At 39.9% G+C, this 20394-nt stretch overlaps 1 protein-coding gene and 1 long non-coding RNA gene across 4 annotated transcripts in view; one reads left to right on the top strand and one right to left on the bottom strand.

Annotated features, from left to right (window-relative positions):
- LOC116714145 (uncharacterized) overlaps window positions 1–20394 on the top strand; it is a 132321-nt gene that overhangs the window by 45052 nt on the left and 66875 nt on the right. The window lies entirely within an intron of this gene.
- zic3 (zic family member 3 heterotaxy 1 (odd-paired homolog, Drosophila)) lies at window positions 14663–19771 on the bottom strand. The gene is made up of 3 exons (XM_032554487.1): window positions 18488–19771; window positions 17616–17779; window positions 14663–17176 (listed from the first exon to the last, which is right to left on the bottom strand). The coding sequence occupies exons 1-3, from the start codon at window positions 19476–19478 to the stop codon at window positions 16994–16996; spliced, it is 1338 nt and encodes a 445-aa protein (XP_032410378.1). The 5' UTR covers window positions 19479–19771; the 3' UTR covers window positions 14663–16993.

The raw sequence follows: 20394 nt of genomic DNA, 5'->3' as shown, positions 1-20394 counted from the left end.
CATTGTGTTGGACTATGACATAAAATTCTAATAAATTTATGACAAGATGTGAAAAACAGTTTTGTACTGTACTTCTGTACATATATTAGACTAAATAGGAGCAGGAGGAAAGGTCAGATTTTGGAAATGTCTGTGATAGTCATAAATGGTTGTCCCAGCTGATGCCTGCCACTACAGATGAATTATTCATTCCCTTGTCAAATCAATAATGACCGGGTCTTTAGTGGCCTACTCTGCCCCTGCCCTACTTATTGGTTTTGGGGGAGAGGACACATCATTTGACAAACTGTTAAGTGGAAAAGAAAATATTTCAGAAGTCTGCATTCAGAATAGTAAGGGAGAAGGACATCACTTTTCTTTCATAGCCGTCTTTAAGGATTATTTATGAAAAACTTGAAGCATAACCAGAAAACTCATTGCAACTGGAATGACATAAAGCAGTTTCAGAAAAATGGAAGCAGCACGCGGTCGTAGAGAGAAGTGCAGCAATGGTGGAGAAGGCTGAACGGTGGCGGGGCGGGTTGGTGAGGTGGGGGGGTTTCTGGCAGGATGGGGGGATGTTGCCATGGCTTTAAGGGCATGGGCATGTTTGGATGGCACAGTCCACCCCCTGCCCCTCTGCCTCTGTTCATGTGTCAGTCACTGTCTTCCAGTCTGTAATTTGCCATCTACTGTAACCGTCTGGGCACATTGCCACCCAGGGAACTTTTAAAATAAATAAAGAATTCATTAAATAATTAGTATCTCCACAACAATCTCTTTTGTTCTGTCAATCTCTGAAGCGCTCACAAGTCACCCTGAGAGATGGAGAAAGAAAGAGAGGTAGGGGGCGGGGGTGGGGAGAAATTAGTAGAAAAAAAATCAATCTGGAAAAAAAAAATTAAAGCATTGAATTTTTTGAAATGCTTTTTACTTATCTGCCACTTATTACATCTAATTGGACCTCATTTCCTGAAAAACGCTTGTGTGTTACTTGCATGGATATGTGTGTGTGTAGTCGTGCATTTATGCGTGTCAACGCGTGTGTTTGTGACATTTGCTAATGGCTGGGTGCATAGATGATAACCACTTGGCTTGAAGACAGACAGATATGAAAGGTTGTCACTCTGAGCTGAGACAGCTGTAATGGCCTTGTGAATGTCTGCATGTGTGAAAGACTGTATAAGTCAATGTTTATATATATGCGGGGGTGTATGTGTGTGTGTGTGATCATAAAAGGGGTGATGAAAGAGGACCCATGCTCAGGTTTGTGGGTGGGGTGGTGGCCGTTAGTCCTGATCTTGCTGTGGCAGGGTGAGACATCCATCTCTGAGTCCCTTCAGTGATTTGAAACCCTCCATGACCCACTCCTCTGCCCACTGTACTTGTCAATTAACTTAGTAGCCTAGAACAAAAATAAAAAAGCTGTGGGCTGGTCTGACATTCTCCTTCTAATAATACCATTGAGGAAATTTGTGACAGCAAAACTTTTACTGTCACAAATTGCTGCCTATTTCCACGTAGCTCCTCCTTGGAGATGCAGACTCCAGCAAAGCGTCCGCCTCACAAAGCACCCTAACAAGCTCCTTCCCCACTCAGCTCCTCCAGACTAGCGGCAGCAGCAGTTAGAAAACACATGGTGGAACTGTGACTGCTGAGCTCATTATACAAACTACTTCCCAGTGCAACACTCCCAAGAACATTTGTAAATGGCATAATGAGAAGCGTTGTTTTTCTTAAGGTGCTTCTTAAAGAGACAGCAGCCCATTTCTAAGGCATTAAATTATTAAATTAAATTTCTTTGAAGTCATGTTTGATATATACTGCCTTTTTATAGCAACGGGAGGTATCATAGTTATCTGATTTTGGTATAAAATGGCACTATGTCCCTGGAAAATACATTATACCACCCCTTTAAAACAGAAAAGCAAGAAATATTGCTACTGTTGGAAAAATAATATAAAATATTAATCGGTATAGTAATGCTGTCTGTAAGACACAGTTATTGTTAATTTTATGCATAGACCTGAGCAAAAATAATTAAATTCAAATATTTATAGACAAGCATAGAAAGTATGGAAATGTCCAGGGGGAGACAGGTTCTGTGTCCCAGAGATGGATGGGTTTTGGTGTTACCTGTGTGTATCAACCCCAGAACAACTTGTGCAAATTCTAGCTAAAGATGGTAGGAGAATCATTATCCAGTACATAATGAAACATGTACTGACTGTTCAGATGGAAGAAGTCTTTACTTCAAAGGCAACATAAAAAGCCTGATTACAAATGCAAATCAGAGAAACACCTTGATATTTTGGAGAAATGTTCTGCGGTCTGATGAAGCTCAAAAGGAAGTGTTTGGTCATGATGACCATTTAGGGGAGAAAAAATGAATCATCCGACCTGTATTAGCAAGGCATGGAGGTGGCAGCATTATGATCTGTGAGTGAAAAATGAGGAAACAAAAATTATGTGGACAATATTGAAGCAATATTTCAAGACATCTTCCAGGAAGTGAAGCTTCAGCACAAATGGTTCTCCAAAATGGACAATGAGCCAAAATGCTGCCACAATTACAAAGTGGCTTAAAGTCAACAAAGTTCATCCTTTTGAGGAACAATCAGAAGATTGGGGTGCAGATCGGAAAAGGTGTTTTTGAGCAAAGGAGCCAAAAACCCTGACTCAGTTAGGTCAATTCTGTGAAGAGGAATGGGCCAAAATTACAGCAAACGACTGTCAGAAGGTTGTGGATGGATACAGAAAATGTTGGACCCCAGTCATACAATTTAAAAAGACAGTTCTACAAAATATTGCGGAAATGTACATAATCTTCTGAAATTGAAAATAGCTGTAAAAAAATGAGTAAAAATGTTTCTCCTTTATCATTCTGGCATTTAACAAACAACTAATTTTGATCATTTTAACTGACTTAAAATAGGAAACGCTTAGTCAGAATAAAAGTCAGACAGTGCTAAAAAATAAAAAAGTCCTTTAGTACAGTGATTATAAATGATAGGTTCCAGCTGTTAAACTAGCCACACTATTACAATTATGTCTTAAAACTAAAATATGTGCCAAATAACTATATTTTTCAGGTGTCAAAATACGCAGAAAATTATTGTAAAAAAGTTCAAATCAAAAGATCCAAACACTTTGCTAAGTTCCTGAAGAAAATATACTTAGTAGTCACATAACAATACTTTTTTTTCTATAAAACAAAACTGTGGAGTTATGGAATGTCATCTTTCATCACTCTTTCATCACAAAATCACTTGTCGCTTCTGTCACTCCTGTTCCTTTCATTTTGTCTAAGGAACTGCATTGAGTCGACATTTCTTTTTTTTCTGAAATTAATGGGGAATTAATGATTCTGTTATGCCCCCCGCTGTGTGAGGAAGGGGGCGAGGTGAGGGGATGGGATTCTTTTTTTAATCGCCCAACCTCTAAAAACTGATTGGAGCAGAAAAAATACGCCCAGCCCCCCCCTTTCTCTACTGCTAGGTCTCACAATGGAGGCGCAGATTTTTTTTTTGATAGAGTTCTATGCTGTCAGGAGGCCAGCTGGAATTAGAAGTGGATTAATAATTTTAAACAAGGCTAAACCGCTTGGACTGTCTGTCTGTCTGCTTTTTGCAATGCTTAGCCAATAGTCCGTCTGCTCTCCGAACACATCAAAACAATCTAAAACACCATATCCTTCTAATGAAGAGGGATGGGTGTAGTTTATGTGCTTTGGATAACATGAAAACATGCCTATTTCTATCGATTTCAGGAGGATCTGAGTCTAAAAACAAGCCTGGATTATCCTGAACTATCCTGCCTCCCAAGAACAACAGCCTTAAAAAAGCATTACTTTGGCTTAATGTGCAGTTAAAACTAGATGCTATGTTAGATTTTTTTGTAGATATTCATATGTTGTAAAAGCTTTTTTCAGACTTTTTTCAACTTTTTTTCTGTAAATAAGTGGTAAGCAACCAATCACTTATTTCTCAGCACCTATCAACACAGTTCAGCTCTGCTAATGAGAGAAATGTGTCTTTTCTTGCATGTTGCCTGACAGCAGCTGACCACCAGAACAGCCCCAATCATAGGAAAGATTAGGTTTAACATCGATGGGAGAGTTAAAGGGTCACTGGCAGGGATTTGGAAAAAGCAAACATATTACAGAACAAATTTGGTTACAGCAGAGCCTGGCAGATCAGATGAGACTATACGGATATGTCCCCTTGGACAGAGCCATATCTTCAGTAATCCTCACATTATTTATGTTTGTGCAAGAGAATTGTGAAGTGTGATTTGTCTCACAAGGACAAACTGAGACAAAATATGGTTATGTGTAGTCAAGAGCATGTGCTAGTGCCAATTTTGATGCCTGGTGTATGTTTTTTTTCACATTCTTACGATAATAGATTCATACTTAGGGATGCATCAGATTTAAGGAAATAGATTTTTACACAACTATCCTTCTGCAATTCCTAAAAAACTCTTTGCAAACAGTCATTTCTCAAAATATCTCGCCTTATGTGTATAAAAAAACCCTAATAAATTTCCTTGAATGTGGTGATGTAACACAGTGGCTGAAATTTCTCCCCAAAAAACAAAGAAAGGGGTGTAGCGGAGGCAGCCAAATTCAGCTGTCCTTACATCTGACATGCGTGGGGTCAAAGGTTAAGCTTGTGTTTGCCAGAAAGCTGCATATAGGATATATACCCAAACTCCAAATAATATCGCTACTGCCACACTGTTTTCTGTCATTCCACTTATGCTTGTGTATTAAACAGTTTAAAGCATAACTCTAAGTCGGAGGAAATAAAGAGATTTTTGTGGGATGCTAAGTAATGTTAGACCCTTAAGATATTTGTGTTGCTTTTTATGTGCTCCCATTTTGAATGCTGCATATGTATGGGGATCTACAGTATTATGTAAAATTCAGTGTTCTGCTGAGTCCACTCTGGGTCCATTACTTTTGCTAGATGTCAAAATCTCATTTAAGATTTATATTAATTTCAAGGAATCCGCTGACCATCTAAGTTGTCTGTTCAATGTTTTCTGTGTATCCACGAGTGGTCAAATGATTATTAGTCAAATTAATCAGAAAGATGGTCAATCCGCCAGTTTTATTTTAACTTTCGGACATTTATGGATCACATACAAAGTGCAACGTGACATTAAGCAGTACTGTTATTGGAATATTTATATCAATTCTGTTGCAGAGTTTGAAGTATAATGAAAACAAACTGAACAGAGTGAGAAAGATTCAGAATAATTTATTTAAAATAAAAAAGTATCCAGTGGGAATGTGGAGAAGTCATTTCTGTGTCAGGTTTATATATATAATTTCCAGATAATGAGTCCACATAGAATGCACTGCAGCATTTCTAATAATCTCTAATTTTCTAAACTGGTTTTAAAAATCAGTTGTTTTTTTTTTCACCAAAAAGTCTGTGTGTGTGTGGATAGTTGGTTCAAACTGTCTGCTTCGCCAATTATACTTTGTGTAAAAAGGCCTTAAAACTTCTCAGTTATGCAGGTTTAAATAGAAGCACATAAAATACAGCATTTGTAAAACATTCATTACAAAAAAAAAAACACTTTAGGGCTACCAGAATTTTAAGCCCCCAGGCTGTTGCCCCAGTATGGCCAGCCCAGTGGAAAGAACTGCACATATATGAGGATACATGAGCAAGAGAGAGACACAGGAACTGGGCCTGCTGGAGGAAGCCAGGCTCGGAGAACGGGGTCAAAAAGGGCCCAGAATGAGAGCCAGGAAAGACTAAACTGTACTGCTCAAATTAAATTTTTGTTTTTTTTAACATTTCATATCCAATCAGAATAAATGCACCCACAAAAACCCAAAGTGCAGATGAAGTCGGGAATAAAGCAGGAAAAACCGACTATAACATAAATCTATATTTTTTTTTCTCTTTAATCCAGTCATTATAAAAATGTTCTGTGAATGTAGCAGGGACATTAGCCCCCTTCTGAGCTATTATCCCAGCAGTCTGGTGTTGCAATTTCACACTCCACTGATTCCGACAAGCAGCAGAGAGTCTGCATGCCCCAGATTTCACCTTGTTTAGGTAATACAGAAAAAATCATTCCCAAGACTGGGCAAATTAAACTGGGGCCTGGATGGGCACACTGTTGCCAATTTCAAAAGAAAAAAAGAGAAAAACAGAGAAACGGAAACATGAGCGTTTCTTCCGCAGATAAGATTAACTGTATTAAATCTATAGAGTTAAACTTCTAAGCAACCAGCAGTCTTCACAGTCAGCAGATTTGGACCAATTTTACTACTTTGACACAGTTATTCATATCTAACCTTTTGCTTTAAACATCAGGTTTTTAATCTGCTCTCCACGCCTCCGTCTGGTCGTGCGAGTTTAGGTCAACTCCAATGTCACGTCTGATATTATCACCTTTTTGGAGCCTTTGCCGGCTTCCTCTCTAATGCATGCACGTCGGCGTATTAAATGTAACCGGCAGACAGGAGAGTTTATACATTATTTATGCTCATCACGAGTGAAAACAAACTGGCTCCATAGTAATGCTGCACAGTATGAACCCGTGTGCTGATCTGCAGAGCGCAACGCGCAGTCTTTTGTTTTATGCAAAGGGAAATTTAATCTCCGTCGCGTTTTCTTTACTTTGTGTTTTCCAGAAAAGTGCGACAACATCGCGTTTGCACCAAAGAAAAGCACCGAAAGGGCAACGGAAATTATAAATTTGGTAACGTTTTGAAAGAAAATAATTTCATCTTTACCGAGAATATGGTTTTCATTTTAGTTTTATGAACAATCAAGACTTAATTCATTATAAAGAAGCTTTTTCTCGAAGTTCCACCTGTAGAAACTTATGAACTCACCGTGTTTAAATTGTTTTTTCCCTCCTCTTGCCCTAACATTAACCAGGCTTGTCGTTAATTATTAAGTGTGCAAATACATTTTAAAACCATTAAAAACTTTACATTTTATTGTAAACAGAAGAAAACAGATACATTGAAACGAGGTTTAATTATGGGACATTTTTAACTTTAAACTTCAAAGTAACCAAGACATAATTTTATTCTAGAGCCCCATGAAGCTAATAATATGTCCTATAAGAACACAATAATAATAATAATAATAATAATAATTATTATTATTATTATTATTATAATAATAATAAGAATGTTTAGAGAAGTTAGTGGATTTTAAACCTGCTCATCAAATTATGCAGGCATAATCATCCAACTTGTAAGTCTGAGTATGTTATTTAGTAAAACAACAACAACTAAAACAACCTTAAAAGGGTGTTACTATTTTACTATTTGTTATTTTTATGCCTTTCAATTTGAATATTTTGCAAGAACTGTGTTTCACCAGAACCACTGAGGTCACCGTCCTCCCCAGCCAGGACAGAAATATGTCACTGGCCTTCATAGCGGAGGATGGAGTTGTCGTCTCTGTGATGATATATGAAAAATATGCGGCCATCTTGCTTTCGAACAAACAAGATGATTTGCAGCCTCAGAAGGCCCTCCTGACTGGGGGAGAAAAACAGTGTCAGCCACACCATCATGTAACTACACTCTATCATTTTGACGTTTTTTGTGGCGTTATTTTATTCAAAGTTGAAGTCTAAAACCACTGCTGTTTGTGGTGTTTTACATAACAGGCTAAGATAAAATTGCGGCGCTCCGTAGAACTTTGTGGGGACTAAAAAAGGGTCACCAAACCAGCTGAAAGACTTTTGGGAATGCTTGTGTGAAACAAAGTCTCTTCTCCTTTGTGACTTGCCTACAGAGCAGAATTGAAACAGGAAAAAGCAATTATTGTAGAGATTGTCCCACAGGCATTGAAAAGCTATCAGCATGAGGGTTGGGATTGGCTTGGGGGACACCTATGGCCCCATGCATTATCCTGGCATGAGGTCGCTTTGGCAATCGGCTGCCAATTTCCACCAGCACCTGGCTTTCCCATCCCCCTCTTTCACCGGGCCCTCCTACCTGGTTTCCTTTTCTCCTCCTGCACCGCCTCCTTCCTCTCTAAACCCCACGCTTGTTATTGTCCCAGGACGGATACTTTTAAATAAGATGAAGGGGGGAAAAAATTGGAGAAAGTTTAAACTGTTAAACCTCACCATGCCCTTCCCCATTACGACGGATCGTAGAGTTGATACGACTGTAGGGAAGAAAAAATGTGTTTGACTCAGCTTTGTTGGTGTAGCTGAACCCAGCACCATAATAATACCTTCAACTCCCCCAAAAATCCACTGAATAACAGTGCAGCTAATGCTGTGAAAATGTAGGCCAGTTGTGCTCTGTTTGGCCAAAAGGAATGGTGGGAGAGTGGAATCTAGATTACTGGAAAAGTGGGAAGAAAATAACTGGTGCTATGTCTAACACTTTTTATTATGGCTGTTGAAAACCTGCATAGCACAGCTGTTGAATATCACTCTGGTGTTTTGCACAAGAGCTGCTGCCACCCACTCAAACACCTGGTCTCTTCCTGTCGGGGCCTACTCACCCAAACACATTCAATTACAGCAAGGTAACCTCTGATCAGGGGGCCAGAGATGCACAACAGGGGCCACAGAATTGCATATGAAAATCCAGATTGTACCGCTCCTCCTTCTGTTTCTCATTTTGTTAGAGGCTTTATCTCTGCTCGTATCCGTACGGCTGTGCTTTCTGTTAGTAGAGTTTGAATATTTGTTTGGCAATTTAAGTACTGTTGAAATTGCCTTACTTGCTACAGTTTGTAGTTAATGCACTTTTTCATTAATGCTGAACATCAGAATAGATGAAGGTATGTTGAAATATCTCTAGAAAGACATGTTTTGTGCACTTTTAGGCATTTACGACTGAAGTGCTGAAGGATCAATTTTGCTTTGACTACAAGTTTGACTTTTTTCAAGCAACAAATATCTTGTCTGGCTGTGTTTTCAGCTGTGCCATTTTTATGAATAAAAAGCTTTTTAAAGGGCAATAATTGACAAAGAAAACTAGTTTTAGAGAACAGCAATGGTGATCTGTAACTTATATATAACATATTGTTTACCTGTAGGGCTCTGGCAAATTTTCTGTTTGGAGAAAAAACATTAAAATGTGAAACTTTTAATATACCTTAGAGGACCTGATTCAGAAAAAACGCAATAACACTAAAAATATATACAAAAAATAGCATAGCACATTTCACTAATATACTGTCACTCTATACCAAATAATAATAATAATAATAATAATAATAATAATAATTAATAATAATAATAAGACAGGTATAATCCCTCTATTATATGAAATTAGATTTAGGGAAAATTAGAAAAGCAAAACTCAAGAAGTTGCTGTCTAACTGCATCCGTCTGAACATGCCGTGAGGAGAGTGACGCACACGTGCAGCAGCTTTGACAGGATCAACCAGATTGTTATTGATGGTGCTATCCCTGCCTCATGCATATAACGGATTAAAGATCGCAGAGACATTATGCAACTATAGAGCTGGCCTTTTTTCCTTTGTCTTGATTGGCATTTCTGGGACACAAGATGGAACTGTGAAAACAATATGGACAACTTGAGCTATTTATAATCTATCTATCTATCTATCTATCTATCTATCTATCTATCTATCTATCTATCTATCTATCTATCTATCTATCTATCTATCTATCTATCTATCTATCTATCTATCTATCTAGAGTTTTGCGCACGCGCAAACACATCGCCACGGGAAACGACAAAAACTCTCTTTAAATAATGGGAATAATGGGACTCTCCAATTCTAATTCATTGTCTTTAGAAAAGGAGACATTAACGAGTATTGTCTCTTTTATTTTGAAAGAGTAATGAATATGTGAGCGCCGCGGTCCGCCTCCCCACCTCTCTCCCCCCAGGGACAGACCTCCGTCCTGCGAGGCTGGCCCCGGGGCTCTCAGGTGAAAAGTTTGCTAGAAGTGCTGAATCAACCCTGTTCGCACAGGCTCAAACAAATATAGCTTTGAAATGTTGACTTTGCAGGAGATATAATGGCCAAATGCTTAGTGAAGTGGCTGCAGCGCCCTTTTAATTAGGCTAACGATTTAATTGCAGGTGGTGAAAGTTACGGGTTCAGTTTAAACCTCAGCCTTCGTCTGTCTTACTGCGAAGCGCAAGGAATGCATGCAATGGGAGGAAGAGCCTCTGTCGTAACGGGTCACAAATGCTCATTTACTCATTCGCCACCCGTTAAAAAGCGCTGAGAATATATCTGTCAGAAGACACAACGCGAGGCACAATTGGTGAACATCTGCTTTGCTGAATGAGCGTTTGCCAGAGCGCGCACTCCGGGGACCTATTAACGTTGATTCCTGCATGCGCACACTCTGATAAGGAATTCATCAAGTTTCTGACACCACGCCAGATGTTGAGGGGGAATTACCGCTGTCTCTAGTCGGACATCGTACTAATAGATTGCCTTCAAGAGCGTTTTATTGGAGAACAGGACGCTCGGTGTGTTTTGTGGGAGGATAACAATGAAGCAATTAAATATACATTTGATTGGGGCTCTTTATTAGTTATTTGAAGCCTCATGAAAAAAAACAGTCGCGTTGATTTCTTGTTCTCGTTATCCATTGTTTAGACGCTTTACCTGAACTCAATTAGCAACTTTCACCTATTTTACGCATCGGCAGCGGTATCGTGATTAGGCGTGTTATTCAAATTCTGTCTTATGTAAAGCAATCGAAGAACAATGGAACTCGAACACAAAGCCATTGTGTTGTGCATCACAAATGCTACAAAACGCCTTAAGATTTAAAGGCGGATTAAGAGACTTTTTGAATGCATATTCAGCTCCCTGCTGGAGGTGAAATAAGCATCCATAATTAACAAATACATTACCTCCCATACAAAATCTGTTCAATTAAATGAAATCAAATTAAGTTTGTCTATTGAGCTAAATTGCTAATTGCTAAACAGGTTCAGTTCGAATGTGCAAGTTGCATAGTTTAAATTCTGTCCAATTTTCTGTCGATCACCCACCACAGTAAGCTTCAGATCCAATTATATACATTGAAAATTAAAATCAAATGATAAAACACTACAATCGAAGTCAGTAGAATCCAAATCCCTTATCCAGTAAACTTAAATGTTTAGCCCAGAGTAATTCAATTGTTTTTTTAGATGGTTTTTCTTACTGTGGTGTAGCAAATTTATTTTGTCTAACCCCTTTAAAGCTAAAAATGTGCAGTTTCTGATGAGCTGGAAGAAATTCAGTCACATAATTTAATATAGTTCCTCTCTGTGAGGCGCTATACATTTCCACATGACTGTATTTGTTTATTTAAGGGTTGTTGGCTGGGGTTGATGTGAACAAACCTGAACATCTTCCAGGGATTTGACAGCGGTACGGTGAAGTACGCGATGTCCCCAGCAACAAAATAATAATAATAAAAAAAACAGTAGAAAACGTCTCGGCTTCAGATCAAAGGCCTAGGAGCAAACCCAAACTCTGTCCCACTCACTACAAAGCACATAAGTCCTGCATTAAGTGCCGGATAAAACCTCAGATGTAAATAAACAGTCTTGGATCTGATGCTCTGGCTTTTTTTTTTTTTAACGCACTGAATTACCTTAGAACCTGGAGATTCAGAGATGAGGTCTGCATAAGATGCATTGCCTTCCTCTAATCAGTAATTTATCAACACGAAGCAAATTATCAGGTAAGTTTATTATTAAGATCGCCGCCTCCGTTGCGTGACAAAAGACTGGAGACTTGCTTGTGTGACTTTATCCTCTTAGAGCGCTCTCCCCGCTTAGCCAGCAAATGCTCTGCGGCTGAGGAGACACGGGGAAGGTAAAGGGATGGGGCTGTCCAATCAATCCCACATTAAACTTGAGCGGAAGGCGCGTGCTGGAGTGCACCTCAGTTCTATTTTTTCCCCCCCTCAGTGCAGAGCACAAAACCCTCCCTCCCTCCGCCACCCCTTCCCTGCAGCTCCTCTGCCACAAACACAAGAGAGGGAGTGAGACAGATTACAGACAACTGCGCGCTGCCAGTCCGCGCACAGCAGCCAAGCAGTCCAAAGCAACTGAATGAGGGCTTACTCGAGCTGCTGTAGTTGGATATTGTCTATGTCTAACAATGCTTTCTGATCCATTGAGAATCTTGAAAAAGGAGCCTTTTATGTATTTCTTCATTCTGGAATGAACCGTCTGCTCTCCTCTCGGTGTAACAATGTGCAACACTTGCACGGTTTGACCTAAATCCATATTTATCTGCTGTAAAATACCGAGGAGTTATATAAAAATAGGAATATGCAAAGTTTTTAGTCATCACATTATCACATTTCTGGCACATCCCTCCATTCTGACCCCCGTCTGCCGGTTAAGCACCTCTTCCAAAGTGCATGCGTAAAAATGTGCGGCTTCCATGTGCCCCCTTCTCTGGGAGAGAAACCGGGTCTCTGTTATTTCACGTCACGTTGTCTGAGAGGAGGAACTTGTAATGTGCGACTAGACGAGCCGAGAAGGGAGGGAGGCGGGCAAGGCAAAAAAAAAAAAAAAGGAGGGGGTGCGGAGGGAGAGAGAGAGAGAGAGAGGGGGGGGGGGGGGGAGAGAAAAGAGGAGGGAGGAAGAGGAGGAAGGGGCGCAAAGAAATGAAATCAAACGGAGAGCGAGGGGGTAGAGCGCTTGCGCAAAAAAGAATCAAAAACAGAATTTGAGTCACAGCATATAAATCTGTTCACGGTTAAAGGATTTTAATGCTCTACTGAAAAGTACATTAATGTAAAGCAGCAACAAAGCTCAGCAGATTTAGTAAGGCAGAACACTGACTAAATAATTATTTTATACTGATAGAAATTTCAGCGTTTTGCACCAACTTTGTTTTTTTTGAGTCACTCAAATTTTAAGTTACCCTGTTGTAATCCTCATTACTTCGCCCACTGATGCTTGTTTGTCGTGTTGTGGTGCCTCATTAATCGGTTGTGACAGAGCCACTTTTGGCAACGTTCTCCACTCCACTGCCATGGTCACGCAGGGTCCTCAACTTCCCTTCCTCAGGTCTACAAGTCAAGATTATTCCACAGAAGTATTATCAGGGGCGCCACCAAGGGGGGCAGATGGGTGCCATGTGTATGTAGGAGCTTGAAAACCTTCCAGTTTGTTAGCTGTTTAAATAAACATAGATTTATGTATTTTTTAAATTCCACCACCACATCATATTGCAATAGTTTTTGGTTTTGTTGTGCTATCCCAAGGTTATCACTGGCCCCCATTTAGCCATCCCTTAAAATGCCTCCATACATATTTCCTGACTAGTGTTATTTGTCTTAAAAGGAAAACAATATAGAAAAGAACAATTCTTTTTATTTGTTTTTATATTGTATGATTTAGCGTTGTTGCAGCCAAGACAGTTATGGGCAGCGGCAATGACCAATCCTACAGATTAGCAGTTCTATGTGCACATTTCTGTTCATTTTTTAAAAAGAGAAACATGTCTTATTTAGCTGCAATTTATTTATTAATTTATTTTTTAAGTCATGGATGCTAAATTAGGCAGCGGGGCTAGAGATGGCGTGTTCTAACATATCAGCTGTATGGTATATATGTTGTCCATAGACTATTAGGATGACTTTTTATTATATATTTTTAGTGGACTTAAAATTAATGTTCCACCAAAGAAATCTAGATAAATAAATAAAAATATTTAATGGTGTGCCATTCCTTCATTATTATTTTCTCCTATCTGGGCACTCATTCAAAACTGTTAGGATGAACCTTTGATTATTTTTGCTACTTTTTAAAGAGCATTAAGAGAAAACACAAAAGCACATTTTGTTGTGATAATTTTGTTCTGCGATTCTCCGATGCGTCCACTCGGGCAATGGCCACCTTGATGAATTTTCTCAGCACTCCCTGGACAGACTGCTTTACATGCATCCGTTTTTTTGTGTATATGCATTTAAGAAAGGGACGACATTTGATGAATTGTTACATGTTAATTTTAATATGTTTCACTTTTTGTCTTAAAACGCTGTTTTGAATGTCTGTCGGTCGCTCCTGACTCCGTAGTCACATGATATCCGGATCGCAAATGTAGGTGAAATAAAGGGAGAGCTACAGCATTTTAAAATCATACGTGCCGAAATAATTTATTGTAAAAGTCCGCTCCATAGCTTTTTTGTTTTGGTGTGCCACCCCTAGATTATTATTAGTGGTCCCCCAACTGGCCATCCCTCAGAAAACTTCCTGACGGCGTCCGTGATTACTGTTATTATTCTCTAAAGATCAGTTGGAAAGTAAGAAAAATATATTAATAAAAAAAACACTGAAGAAACTTTTTTCGTGATAAATGTTTTGTACAGTTTACCGCTAATCTCCAAAGCTGCCGTTCTCTAACTTGCTTTCCAAATATTCCCACACATAATGCGCGCGCACGCTCTCTCTCTCTCTCTCTCTCTCTCTCTCCCCCTCTCTCTCTCTCTCTCTCTTGCTCTCTGTCTCTTACCCTCTCACACACGCACAAACACACACACACACAATCAAGATACTAAGATGGCGCCTAATCAGTGTCAAGTTCAAGTGACTCCCACAAGTCTAATGCAAAAAGCATTTCACACAGTGTCTGCTGTACAGAATGCAGCGTGCAGAAACAACGTGGTGCTAATAATAATAATAATAATAATAATAATGATAATAATAATAATAATCAAGGTGGCAGTCCGAGAGTCGCTTTTTCATAATGTTTGTTTTTAATTTCAATCAAAATTTCCGTTCACATTTGTTCATAAATAGTTGGCAGAACAAACCAACCAACATACAGTAGCCTAAAAAGTACAAGGAAACGTCTGACTCTAGGTAGGCTCTAAGCGCATATAGGCCTGCTTGTTGTAACATAGTTTGCCTCGATGTGGCACAGTGACACAGTTCATCAGTGATACAGTTTTGCTCTTCAGGAATAACTCGGAGTGTGACCCATTTTTTCCCCCTCCCAGAAAGTGTTACAACATCACATTCTAGCTGTGTTTTTATACATCAGATATTTTCCTCTGACCTCTGGACATGGGGGCAGGAAGGTGACGGGAATAAGAAAATGTACTTCTTTTTTAAATTAAGGTATAGAAAATAGCATATAAAACATATACTCCTTAAATTATTTAAATAAAGTTATTTCATATATCACTGTCAAGAGGTACCGTTTCACTTTTTTACATTTTATTTTTTTAAAAGTAGTGCTGGTGGTCTGAAAATTGTTCTCGTAAGAGTACAATATACTTTGTGTATGCATAATATTTAATTCTTGAGAATAGGTTACAATGCAATGCTGTAACTCTTTTTGTCGCCACTGAACGTGTTCTCCCTCCAAATTTCCCTTCCACTAATTTTTTTTTTTTTTTTTGTTAAACACAACAAAAAGAAAAAAGTCATCTTGACAAGTTATTCACACAAAAAAACAAGCAAAAATGTGTAATCAAAACTGCTCTATATGCAACACCACAACAAATAACACGATTTAGTTTCACAGAAGAGTTACATTTAAAACAATGCAAGCTGACAGACAAAAAAAACATAACTTATTTTATTTTTGAAGATACTGTGTCGTGACAGTTCAATTGTTGCCGATGCAGACATTTAAACAGAGGCTACTTCGCACAAAGACATTTGCTGGAACTATAAAGATTGCCATACAGGCGTATTTTTTTCGGGTGCTTGACCCCCTCAAATTGAAATGAATACTGAAAAATACTCGATTTGGATAATCATGAACTGCGCACAACTCGTCTAAGACCTGTATATATAGGAGTGCAATAGGCTGATGGGTTCATTCTTTTTTAAAATCTTACTTTCTCCTCTAATATTTGACATCTATTTCTGATCCTATAAAAGAAAAATCCACAAAAAAGTTTAAACTGAACCAAATATATAAAAAGAACCGCTTCGTAGCTTTTCAGCTCAACTGAACTCAGTTCTAGACAGTCAATGTTTTTTTATACATGTCAATGGTCTCATAAGGAAAATAAAAGTGACTGAAATATCTGCAATATATATAGACAAATCCATAATATTCATATAGATGATTTTTTTTTCTATTCGGTCCAAATAAGACACATGTAGGCCTATTTCTGTTAAGAAGAGGAAAACAGAAGGATACAATCGCGATGTTGGAGCTTAAAGAAGAGTTTATCATTTGTTCAATGTTAAGCTGGTTATGACCAAAAACTGTACAGATCTTGTTAGAAAAACATTTTCATAAATATCATTTAAGTTTCAGAACTTATACCCATAATTAAATTACAAATCGATAAATATGGCATCATGGATATGTATTTACAACGGTATAAACAAAAGGCAACGTTATATTCAACGGTAACAATCGTAAACCTAATACCACATGTCTCCACCTGAAAACGGACGTTGACAACAGATGCGACCCCATCAAACAAGGAAAAAAATACATTCACGAGTATAATATTTATTTAGGATTTTCAGTTTTTTTTTTTAAATCTGCGTTCAAGTTCATGACAAAGACTTTGGCACGTTTCTTAAGACTGTTTTTGAAGTTTCAACAATCAATCGAAGGAGGCGACGTCACCGTCATATAAAACAGCGTGAAATAATCTTTCATTTTTTAATTACTTTTTTTTTCTTACTTAAATAAAAAATTGAGAAAATACATAAAATGAAAAAAATAAAACAAGCTTTCTGAAATCTGTAAACTAAAAGATTAAAAATAAAAACAAAAAAAAAAGTATAATCAGAAAGTTTATTTAGTCGTGGATGATTTTTGTTTTAAAACTGCGGAATAAAGTCATATTTTTCCGTGATCCTGAGAACGGACGTGGCCTGCTTGGTGCTGGCTTTTGCTCTCATCTCCATGTTGTTGTTGTTCCAGTCCCATTTGTATGTATGCGTCTGTGTGTGTGTTTGTTGGCGTGTGTGTGTGTGTGTGTGCGGGCGTGCGCAAGAGTGTGTATGAGAGAGAAAATGGTTTTATTTTAAGTCACTCCTCGTTCGTCCTCATGGTCCAAACTGCAGGGAGAGGCTCCACTCCTCACGACTTCAAACATACCACTCGTTAAAGTTGGGCGGCAGTCCTTCGCTGTGACCAGGCGTGTTTTGCACGGCTGACGGCGGTGTTTTTGTCGGGTCCTCGGTGCTGGCTGAGACCAGCACCGGTGGAGTGGCCGATTCATATCCGGAGCTCGCTGCCGGGGAAGATTCCGAACCTTGAGACTCATGTACCTAAAGAAAAAAATAAATAAAATAAACACAAGGAAAGATAGTAAGATTGTGGAATTACATACATATACACCCCCCCTCCTCCTTCCTCACACACGCACACATACGTACAAATAAATGCGACTGGAACAACTAATAATATCCACGTTCAAAGCTGGACTATTTTTTGAAATATTGACGTAAACATATTCATTTAAACTTGAAATGTAAATTAGAATAACGAGAAGACATTTTCTCTGTTAAGCACAACTTAGTTCTAAGTATTTACTCGTTGGCATCATATTTGTTTACACTCTTTTTTTTTTCCAGCAATAAGAGCTTAAGCAATGCCTCAAGTTGTGTCTGTAGCAGAGGAATGGAGGTTGTAGTGGTGGTGGTGGAGCGTGTGTGTGTGTGTGTGTGTGTGTTAATGTGTTTAAGGAGTAATGAAGACGTTAATTACCTTCATGTGTTTCCTGAGAGAGCTGGGGTGTGTGTAGGACTTGTCGCACACTTTGCAGATGTATGGCTTGTCTGACGTGTGCACATGCATGTGCTTTTTCCTGTCGCTGCTGTTGGCGAAGCGTCTGTCGCAGCCGTCAAATTCACACTTAAACGGCTTCTCACCTGCGGGATTAAACAAACCCACAGCGCACCGTGAATCACGATTGCAACACACAAACAAACAAAAAATCTCAGCCCCCCGATTGTAACACCCACCTGAAAAAAACCCCCCAAAAACAAAAAGAAAAAAAAAAACAGAGACGGTCTGCAGACTATTATATAACAGGGTAACCTACATTTATTCTGGGAGACATGGATACGAGCTCCACTACTACACTCTGCTGCTCTGTCAGGCTTTATTTATTCAAGAGGCCTGGTCCCCCCTTCATTCAACTCAACTGTAGTCAACAATGAATCAACAGGGCATCGTGCAACGGCTGAGCAACAATTATAAACAGTTAGAAATTGATTAGTTGTCTGCTGCCTTGGTAGTCTGACAAGCGAGCACAGAATCTTAATGAATCACACCAAACTTCCCGTCTGGAAACCATGCATGCGCACTGAGCAGCGTTAGCAGCACAACAAAGTTGCTAAAAGAGTTGTTTATGGTTTTTCTTTTGAGCTTGCAGTTGATTTATGTAATTATTATTATTTTTTTAAATGCACTAACTGTTTGGAAGCTGCTGAGGGCATGAGGCGTGGAGCAAAGTTCGCAAATGGTTTTGGTAAACAATAAAAGCATGCTGCTGTGTAACGGCTGAGCACACACATTTACTACCCGGGAATGACCCCGTGATTCTTTTATGCGAAATAAAACTCTCTGATTCTTACCTGTGTGCGTTCTTTTGTGGATTTTCAGATTTTCCGACCGGGCGAATATTTTCCCACATCCAGGGAACGGGCACGGGAACGGCTTCTCGCCCGTGTGCACGCGGATGTGGTTGACGAGTTTGTACTTGGCCTTAAAGGACTTGCCCTCCCTCGGGCAGTCCTCCCAGAAGCAGACGTGGTTGCTTTGCTCGGGGCCGCCGACGTGCTCCATGGACACATGCGTGACCATCTCGTGCATGGTACTGAACGTCCTGTCGCACGTCTTTTTGGGTCTATTCATCTGGTTCTCTTCTATCCATTTGCAGGACAGCTCTTGCTTGATCGGCTGCCGCATGTATCTGAAGAAGGCCCCCGGACCGTGGTGCGTCGGCACGTTCATGCCCATGTTCATGTTGATCGGGTGGTTGTAGTTGTGCAGCTGAGCACCGTACGGGTCCGTCCGGGGGCTCGCCACCGGCCGGTACGGGTCTGGTCTTCCGAAAATGTCCCCGCGTAAGCCGAGGTGCATCTGGCTGTTTACAACGTGTCCGCTCGGAGAAGTGTGGCTCACTCCCTGGTCGTGAAGTCCAGGGAACAACAAATGTCCGGGGTTGTCGGGGATCCCGGGCGGCCCGTGCAGACTCCCCGTCGAGGCTGCAAAGATCCCATGCTGGGCACTCGGACCTGGGGACTCCCCGACGCCCCGGTTCCGGAAGAGAAAGTCCCGCGTCGAGTTGAACGCTCCCCCGCCATATGAGCCCACCTGCCCGCCGTGCGAGTGTCCCAAAGCGGCCGCGTATCCCGTCGCCTGCGGAGTGAAAGCTGATGTCTGGCTGGATGCGATGTCGTGCGCAACGGGGCTTATTTTGAAAGCCGCGGAGTGGGAGGAATCAGAGAAGGGATTCAGTCCCAGACCCGGGTCCCTGTTCCCGATGTCGTGGTGCCGTGGCGTCCCGAAGCCCCCCACTCCTAACGATGCGAACTGCGGACCGCTATCTAGAAGCATAGTCATGAAGCTCGAAGCAAGCTCAGGAGTCGGGTGGGAAGCAGAAGATCAAATTAAAATCCAGTTTGAGCGGAGCGCGGTGGGCTACAGACCACTGCGCTGAGATTTACCACGTTGAGCAAAAAAGATCCTAGAAATAAAAAAATAAAAAAGCCAAAAAATGAGGGGAAAAATCCTATGTAAAGGAGCTGGGAGGGAAAAAAAACTCCCGTTGACTGCGATCCGTGAGAAAGAGGATCAAACTTCCCCCCCTTACCAGGCTGATGATGTCCTTGGACTGATAAAGTCAATCACTCACTCCCAGAACATAAATGAACTCAGGAGGCAGTGCTACGGTGGCCAATCGGCGCTCAGCTACCCTTCAGACACGTGATCACCGAGAGTGGCGTTAATTGGTTGGATTTCCTGTGATTGGCACTATTTGGGATTGAAGATGGCAGGTCGTCTCACTGGTTGCGTGTGATTGGTTATTTCGGGCATTATTTTTGCAGGTATAACGGAACACTCCGGCGATCCCACATGTGTTAATGTGAGGCGCCTCACTCAGTGTAATGCAGACATGCGATGGAAAGAGGCATAGAAACTCATAAACTTCCCCAGAATTAAAGAAAAAATATAATTACGGAACTTTTCCTAACTTTTACCCACTAATACTGTCGGTATAAAGGATAGTAATTTGCACTCTATCTATCTATCTATCTATCTATCTATCTATCTATCTATCTATCTATCTATCTATCTATCTATCTATCTATCTATCTATCTATCTATCTATCTATCTATCTATCTATCTATCTATCTATCTATCTATCTATCTTTTATTTCATGAATTGGCGCATTTCCAGATTTTTATTTCTTTATAAGAAAAAAATGTATCCGGCGAAACATAGATAAATAAACGAATAGATAAATGAATAAATAC

The sequence above is a fragment of the Xiphophorus hellerii genome, chromosome 23 (assembly GCF_003331165.1).
Source record: "Xiphophorus hellerii strain 12219 chromosome 23, Xiphophorus_hellerii-4.1, whole genome shotgun sequence".
NCBI lineage: Eukaryota > Metazoa > Chordata > Actinopteri > Cyprinodontiformes > Poeciliidae > Xiphophorus > Xiphophorus hellerii.
This window is presented reverse-complemented; position numbering and strand designations above follow the sequence as displayed.